Here is a 9,430-nt window from a genome sequence, read left to right as displayed (position 1 = left end):
GTAATATTTTTTTAATTCTAAAGTCGTTGCGGAACGTTACTGTATTATTTACTTTTATAGTAGTTTGCATTTTGTTTTAACTTTGAGTAAACTTAAACTGCAATGTATAACAAAAAATTTATTAACTATGAAATCGTCAATTTTAAACATAGCATCATTTTTCAATTTTAACAAATATTTCTAAACTATAATATTACATAGTTTTAAGAGTACATCTGTTTTAAAAAAAAGAAGTAAATTAGAAATAGAGTTACATAATACCTTTTGAAAATTTATAAAAATTACATACAATAAACAATTCATACCTCAAACCCAAATATATCGAGAATCGCTATAGAGGTCTTCCTAGGTCCTTTGAACACAATATTGTTGACTCTTTGTACTAGCCAAGAGAACAAACTGGAGTATAGAGCTTTAGCAATAGCATCTCTATAATTAAAAAAGAGAAAATGTAATTAGCATGCTCTATTTTTGAATATAGTTTGACCATACACAACTTGTTATGTACATATTTAAAGGAAACAGTCAAATTTTCGATAAAATTTATAATTGTAAAGCACAAACTGACTTACATATCAAAATATATTGATTTTAAATCCAATTCAGGACGATACTCCCTTTTTAAATGATTTGGGATTACATATTCTTTTTTTAATCCTTCAAAATAAAACGTGAATTGCAAGGTTTTTTTTTCCAGCTTAAATATTAAAAATCAATAACAATTGCTGCTTATTCGGATTTTTCTAATGAATATTCATTTGTGTTTTGACTTCAACTAATCAGGTGATGAGTTCCTTTTCAACAAATATTGAAAAATTACTTGGCAAGTTATTCTGAGAATACTTTGTGTGTTTCATTCTATGTTATTAATTAGTTTATAGAAATTAGATTTTTATTAATATTTCAGAGTAATTTTCATACAAAATATTTCATTATATAAAATTTTGCAAAAATTGCATTTTTCAGAAGCTACAAGTGATATTAATTTGATCATTTCTTACTTTCAACTTTAATATCTATTTATTTATTCATTTATTATTTTTCGCCGTTAGCAAGACTACAAAGTCGTTTCCAGTTGGTAGGATCAGACGCTAGTTTTCTTCCATTATGTAATGACCATAATTTTAAGATCTTTTTCCTTCATGGAGTTAATCCATCTCTTATTAGGTTTACCCTTTTTCATACCAGTAAATTTACCGACGGCCAGTTTTTTTTTTTTTTTTTTTTTTTTTTTTNTTTTTTTTTTTTTTTTTTTTTTTTTTTTTTTTTTTTTTTTGCTTTCTAATTTTTTAGATAAAATTTTCATTAGTTTTCTCAACATTATCAAAATACAAAGATGGCAACTTTCTAAACTAGTTATCCGTAATCAGAAGTAGAATAATACACTTAACGTAAACAAAATTCTAATTAGCGCACTTTCAATGTGTTTTTACTACTTAATTATATATGGATACTTATATGTTTAATATCAATAACACTATGCATGAATTTTCTATTAGATAAAATAAAAAAAATTCGAATATTCACTGTAAACAAAATTTCATGACTCTTATGTAGTTAATGAAATAAAACTTATTTTTAACAAATTAAGGAAATTCTCAAAAACCGTAATATTTCTTATTCAATTATAAGACCGTAATCTTGACTACAAAATCGATGAATCGTAATAGTTGGCACCTCTGAAAATACAATTACACATATTTTTAATGCCTTTAATTAAATCTCTTCTAAAACTTTAAGCAAGTATTTAAAAGATTTTCACGCTTTGTTTTAACTCCATAAAATTGTTTTAGAGAATCGAATTTATACAATAATCTTAGTAACAGGAAGTTTTTCTTGCAATTTTTAATAAAATATCTTACCTAGCATCTAATGCTTGATCAATATTCAAAGGAGTGACGACTCGTTCATTTCTGGCTTCCTGAAAGAATAATAAATTCAAATTAGATTAATGAAATTAACTAAAATTCTACGAATAATTCCTAAAAATGATCAAAGCAATATTTTTATTAAAGTTCAAGAAATAATGTTACGTCTGATGTACATAGTGGGCAAAATTATTTTCTGATAATGTGCAACTATTGCATTTGATTGAAAGAAGCATAGTTAATTGCTCTTACACGACCCAGGTTATCAAGTTTTAAGGCAGTTTGAGAAACTACACATGATGAAACAATTCTAGTAAAATTAGCGAACTGTGTGGTAATGACATTTCTGTTTTAAAAAAACATAATTCTGGTTAATAAAACCAAAATATACGTTACTTGAACCATTTATTCAGTTATTTTCCGTTCATATGATAACGGTTTACCGGAAATTCTGGTTTTAAGAATTATAGTTAGCAGTACCACACATTTATTTTTTATTTTATAACCGTCGATGAACAGCCTACTAAATTTCATGGGTTTATGACTATTAATGTTCAACTTCATAGCCTTGTAATTTTGAACCCAATCCAGAAGACAAGGGATCGCCTGGATCGAGTATTGGGAGAAATTTGCCTTCGTGTAGGACTTTTTGATGGAGCTAACCCGCATTTGCGTTACTAGGAGAGGAAGACCACGAGAACCACCTACGGTTAGCCAGACGGCAAGGGGACTCTAACCCCATATCCGTCTACCACTGAGGATATTTCACGTCAGCACTGTGGTCGGTGCAAGGTGGATGCGGAATTCGTATCGACCTGCTATTGCCGGGATCGAACCCCGGTTCACCCAAGGCGAACGCTCTATCCCCTGAGCCATCGCGGCTCCAAGACATTTTTAACACATTTAGTAAAAAAGTACAAAACCGAAAAGTAAATATAACCGAATAAATGAGTGTTCTAAGATATCTTGATAAAATTAGCATATTTTGCCGCACCATATTTTACCGCATATTATAAAAGCCTATTTTATTGCCAATTTTACGAAAGTCATTACCAAAGCGCTTTGGTAAAAACTACTGAGCTTTTTGGTGTTCCCATAGAGCCAAAAACACGCTAAATCTTACCGTATTAAGATATTTTGACCACACTTATTTTATCAATGCAGAAACGATTATCAAAACCTTTTGATACTCTACTTCTGTTTCAATATGATCTTTAAGTCAGAAATTTAACATTTTAAATGTAAGCGTCACAAAACTGACTTTGAACGTGAATAATAATAATAAAATTTATCAAAACTTTTTGATACTCTACTTCTGTTTTAATATGATTTTTAACTCAGAAATTTAACATTTTAAATGTAAGAGTCACAAAACTGACTTTGAACGTGAATAATAAAAAACAAAAAAACATGTTGAAGTATTTACATTCCCGAAAAATTAACGTTGAACCATAAAATCACTACCTTTAACCATAAAGCGGAGTAAATATTCTGCAACCTTAATAAAATATTTGTTTAACCACGCTTCGAATAAAGTTGAAACATTATAAAATGTATTACAGTTCAGAAGTACAATAACATGGTTGGTACATTGTAACGATTTCTAACGGTATTATGGTTTAACACGATCCAGAATTCGGCAATTGTGGATTGTGCCTGATCTACTAATTCAGTATTCTTATTATTATTATTATTCAAAAGGGAAAGAAGCAATCAGACAGGTAATATTTCATGTCTGATTGTTTCTTTACACGGGATCACATAGCTCGTAATGGTAACCATAAAAACTATTAATAATAAATCCACGCAAGAAAAATAAAATAAAAAAACACACAGAAAACTGTATATACAAAAGTAAAATGCACATAAACAAGATGTCGTTTAATAAGTAAAAATTTACTGTCTCTATATATTTTGTAAAACATACAAGGTGAAAAAATAAAGTAAAAAGTTCTCAATTTCATTAATAGTAATTAAAAATTCCTTTAATTTCTGTTTAAATAAGTCTTTGTTTGGAGCGTTTTGAAAATTTGTGAGAACACTGCTGAAGAATTTAGGAGCTAAATATGTGAAGATCTTGCATAATATATTTTTTGTTAGGCATTGTTAATTGTTATATTTTATCAGGTCGACTATTTAATATTTTCGCGTTTTCTACTCTAGTTCCGAGTTCATATATAAATATCGACAAGCTTTATAGAAGAAAAAAAGACGACTACTCGAAAGGATGTTTAAGCTTTAAAATGACTAATATATATTGTACTGTAGATAAAGCATTTGAAATTTTGGAAAGCTGTGCAATGATTGATGAACGAAAATTACTCGAGCTTCCGAATGAATCATCAATAAATCTGGCTTTAAATTGACCCGAAAAAAATGCCGACTATAAATAAGAAAGTAGGAAAAAAAACGGACAACATTGGCATTTTTTTTTTTTTCAAGTCTGGGTACATTTTACAGCAGACTGTTTTTCATGGTCTTATAGTCAAGCTTAACTTATTTGCCTTATATCAACATTCTGCATTTTCAAATTGCAAAATCAGTAGTTATGATAGCATTTTTAATTTATGCGTAATTTATTCCGATAAATATTTTAAATTGATAGATACAATATTCTTCTTACATACTGTACATCCATTTAAAGTAAATTTATTTGTATGATAGAAAAATAGAGTGTACCGTTGTTTTTGTTGTCATCGCTCGCAAAATTCCATCTAAAGATAGCTGAAGTAAGTGGGATGCCCATCTAATTTCTGCATCACTGCCTATCTCAACTCCTTCTTGACCATGTTTCAACTAAAAAACAACACAATACACTAACTTAAAACATATATATAACCCAATATAAATACTTTTATGCATTGTAAAAATTGTGGTGCAATATCTCTCCGAATATGATATTAAACAAACTAAAAAAATATGTGATAGAATAATACTTTGCTAACACCAAATCGAGCATTCAGATTCTACTTAAAGGGTGCAATTTAAGTTTAGACATTTAAATTAAATAATCTAACACTAAACGTTCACGCTTTGCTTTCCGAAAGAAAAATCATTGTTGGTGCCGTTTGAATATCAAGAAACACTAAGTATAGTTTGTCTGAAATAAGAGCACCTCCAGATATCCGTCTTGACCCGTGGCGGTGACTATAGTAACGAGGTATGACTTATTTCAAGTAGGGGTGCGGGGTTACTGTTTTGGATTGGTTTCGGCTCGGGTCGACAAGAGATAGGGAATCTCTTTCCTCGGTCTATTGTGTTAGTCCTAGAGTAAAGCCACCCTCCCTAAAATGCGCCATTCTTGTTTCCATAGCACCAGGCAGCCTCCGACTTTGTGACGGGAGGAGTTCTTACCTTAGACAAACTATAGAATATCGCTAGTAGTTTGTTTACAATCTGCAATGAGCCAGAGAAAGTTAGTCATTTCCATCGCTGATATTCATCAACAAAAATTCACCGTTAAATGTGTAGGTATATTTTTAGTTGCGTAGTAAAGATGATTATATTTTAATTTTTAAATCACTGAGAATTGCATTAACTGGTTTTATAATGCCTAATTTCTTTTTTTTTTCTTCCAATGCCCACCCGATTGACATTCGTCTTTCAGGTATAAGTAAGGCAGATTTGTTGGTCACTCTTTCAGAGGCACCATACTAGGTGGACTAACGTTGCTTCCATACGTTACGCTCCCATTCTCTTTACTGGTAAGGACAGATAGTAAAGAGAATGAAAAAACATCCATACCCTGTCCGGGATTCGAACCCAGGACCTTCCTGGTGGGAAGTCAGCCACTGCACAGTCTGGTCGGCAATGTGTAATTTCAATCCGCTTACGTTTTGCTTTGTTTAGTTTAGTTGAAATTAGTCTTTTGCATTCTATTAATTTTGTGCTGCGTGGATATTTAAATTACCAGCTATTTTTATTTTAAGTATAATGATCTGTGCATTCCAAATTAATGATTTTTACTTGAAATTGTATAATAAAAATAATTTTATCGACTCTTACGTGTATCTTATCTTACTGTAGTTACAAATTTTGTTGTTATTAAATAACAAAAATGGTGGCGCCTATTTTACACCAAGTAGAGTCAAAGAACATTTATGCAGTGGAACACTAGATCAAACAGTTAAACATGGTGTTTCACAACACTACTTTGATGTAAAGTAGTTGCCACCATGGAAGACAGAAATCCCTAGATTTCTGTCTTCGCTGTCGCTACTTGCTTTTTACAAAACTTCTAAATCTAAATCGGATTTACGCATAAAGTAAAACCCTTGGTAACATACCAGTGATTGTTTTTATATCTGTTAGTTAATATTAAAATTTTAAGTATTAATACGTTACATAAAAATATCGAAAATTAGTCATACTTGTTTTCTGTGGAAATAAATGTTTCCTAAATGAAGTACAGATGCAAGAATGCGGAATATGGTATCTTGTTCTTCGGATGTGAAGCTTAAGACCTGCATAGCTGCTAATAGAGCGCGGAAGTCTTCGGCATCATCTTTTGGCTTGATCTTAAAACATCCACCCTATAAACAAAAGAAAAACATTTTAAAATAGCATTTTTCTAAACAATAATTATATATCATATAAGTCTCTTTGATACGAAGCTTACAACTTGTAAAAAAGTTTCATACACAAAATTTTTAATTTAAAATAAATCACTTTCATATGAGCAATTTACTAATGATACCACAATTATGAAAGTATAAAGTGGAGTTAGAATAATTAGAATCTTATGAACTAACTGGCATTATGCCAACGAATGTAGATATTTTTTTTGAAAAAATTTACCTGATTGAGATAGAAGTAGTTATCGGCACTTTGCAAACCATATTTTTCTTTCTCTGAATCCGATAACCCACTAAGCATTTCGTAAAAAACGTGATAATTTCTTTCATCAGAAGCCTAAAATAACAAGAAATAAAAGCAATCAGAAAAAAATATAAGTAAATATTTTGAGTAGTATATATAAAATAACTATACATTTATTTAAGACATTTGGTAAGCCTTAAGACTTTTTCGAAGATTTGACTATATCATATCAAATACTAAAATTTTAATAAATAAATTAATGTGATAATTCAGTATATTATGCTTATTGCTGAATCTGGTGGGGAAAAGATTACGAATTTTCAGCACAAATGTCAGCAAAAATTAAAAAATCAACTTTTTTATATTTTTTATTTAATATATCTGAAAGAAAGCATGCATTGGCGGTCTAAATTTAAGTAGGACAATTTAAATAATTTTGTTAAACCTTCAGTTTTAGTTTTTTGATTATATAAAAATTTCATTAAAGTTATACAAAACAAGACACAAAAATAATTTATCATATTAAATAATTGTACATAACAAGATACTAAAGTATGGCTACTTAAATAATTAATCATATTAAAAAAACTGCATAATGTTCGATTTGAAACTTTGAGATACTTGATCAAGAAATTCTTCTCTTCCTCCAAAAAGTGAGCAAAAAAAAAAAAANAAAAAAAAAGAAAAAAAAAAAAAAAAAAAAAAAACATTGAACTAATTTAAGCAACTGCAAATTTTAAAAGAACGAAATGAGAAAAGTTACGTTTGAAAATCGAAAAAGTAAAAACCAATTTTAAAATGCTATCAAAAAATATCATTAACCTAAATACAGTCAATCTAGATAAAGAAAATATGTCAAATATTTGGTAAAAACTACATCAATCAGATGCAAAATTTCAAACTAGTAAAATTATCCTGAAAAATCTAAAGATATAAAAAAGAAATGAATTTCAATTAATTGTAGTCTAGCTTTATCGTTCAGAAAACTAGTTTTTGTCATTTTTCGGCATTCCTGTGATATTAAAACTCATTTTAACAGTAAAATAAAACTAAAATATCATAAAATGTTACCTGAGTAACTATTCGAGACTTTTCTAGTAGGTACTCTGTACTCCTTGCTCCCGTTATTACACCACTGAAATTAAGATCATAAAATTTTAAAATATGCTTTTATTCTTAATCTAAAAATTTCTCAAAAATTAAAAAATATATAGTTTAACACAAAGTTAATTAAAATGAAGATACAGGAAAATAAGTTTTTATTTGGACTATTTATGTTTGCCTAACGGTTATGTATAACGTTATCGAATAACACAAGAAATAAAATGAATCAAAATGAAAAAAGATTTGGTAATTGATTGGAAATAATATAAACACTTGAAAATATATAGTAATAAGCCGTACTTTTTCGAAAAGTAACAGGTTTACATCAAACTGTTCCTTAGCATTGTTTCAAGGTAGGTAATTAGAAATATCCGTAATTTCCTCTAGATACAACACTGTTCGCAGATGTATCTTGCAACCTACATGAAAGTTCAGGATAACGTACTTTTTACCATATGCTTATTCGTTTTTCGTCATATTGCTCTACTGAACAATTTGAAAAATGTGGCTTTCGAATTGCTTTCGCGATTACGTGTGGGCAACATATTGATTCCTGTAATACGGAAACACTAGTACTAAACGATAAAGTTATGGACACAATTAGTTTGCATTGAAATGATTTTGCAATCAAGTGTGATGAGAATTGGTCGGTACAATGTCAACAATAATTGAAGTTATAATATTTATTTATAATATTTATTTATAATATTTATTTATAATATTTATTTATAATAATATCTTCAGCAAGATTTCGAAACTTCAAAAGTTTGAGGAAAGTTTAAAACGTTATTAATAATTTTAGCCTTGAAGGAAACTAACAGATATTAAACTAACAAATGATAATCTTAAAACACTGCATCAAGAACTAATGTATACGTCATTAAGGGTCATAGAAAAGTCTTTAAATACTTATCCTTTTGAGAACGTTTAATTGGAACGCTTTAAAAATACAAGACTCTCAAAATGATGGGATTTAAATTTTTGGAGGTGTTCTCCAATAAATTAAGTTAACAAAAACTTCCTATAAGCTTATTAAAGTTTTAAATCAAAAAATAATGAAAAAATTGATGAAAAAAAAGAAGTTATGGTTCATATGCCAAAAGACTAATAATATTCAGATAAGATAAAAAAAAAATATTTAAAAACAAATAATTAACTTAGTGAGCAATTTTCAATTATCTCCGAAGCCATCCATATATCCTAAGCAGTAAAAATATGAAAAATAGTATTTGGTTTAAACATTAGTTAATATAGTTCAAAATTTTACACATATCTAAAAAAGTAAAGCATTTACGGCCATGGGGGTCAGAGGTTAAGGCTCCAAAAATCCGTGATCAACGGCGTGATTGTAACATGATCAGAAGTGAGCAAAAACAGTTTTTACTTTCCGAAGAAACTGATACCGATCTATCTGAAGATGGGAGAACTTCAAGCCACCGTTGAGGATCGAACCCCAGTTCCTTATAGTGACAGCTCATTGCTTTTAACCACGTAACCATCGTGGTGCATTACTCATACACATAACTACATTTGTCAAAAGAAAGTATCTCTCAAAAATATTTTAAATTTTAAAAACATTCCGAAAGTTTGAAAAAATTATGCAAATAGATGCCTTTATTATTAATCTTTTTACCTTTATT

The 9,430-nt window shown here is 29.0% G+C and overlaps 1 protein-coding gene across 1 annotated transcript; it reads right to left on the bottom strand.

Annotated features, from left to right (window-relative positions):
• Positions 1-305: 305 nt before the first annotated feature.
• Positions 306-7,821, bottom strand: LOC122273075 (unconventional myosin-VIIa-like; the record flags this gene model as incomplete). The annotated part of the gene is made up of 6 exons (XM_043057138.2): positions 306-429; positions 1,863-1,921; positions 4,548-4,664; positions 6,239-6,400; positions 6,666-6,779; positions 7,758-7,821. Coding segments are annotated over 6 exons (640 nt in total), but the record flags the coding sequence as incomplete, so codon positions are not given.
• Between the last annotated feature and the right edge of the window lie 1,609 nt (positions 7,822-9,430).

Source organism: Parasteatoda tepidariorum, unplaced genomic scaffold (genome assembly GCF_043381705.1).
Source record: "Parasteatoda tepidariorum isolate YZ-2023 unplaced genomic scaffold, CAS_Ptep_4.0 HiC_scaffold_1975, whole genome shotgun sequence".
Taxonomy (NCBI): domain Eukaryota; kingdom Metazoa; phylum Arthropoda; class Arachnida; order Araneae; family Theridiidae; genus Parasteatoda; species Parasteatoda tepidariorum.
The sequence above is the reverse complement of the archived record's forward strand: the minus strand, read 5'-3'. Positions and strand labels throughout refer to the sequence as shown.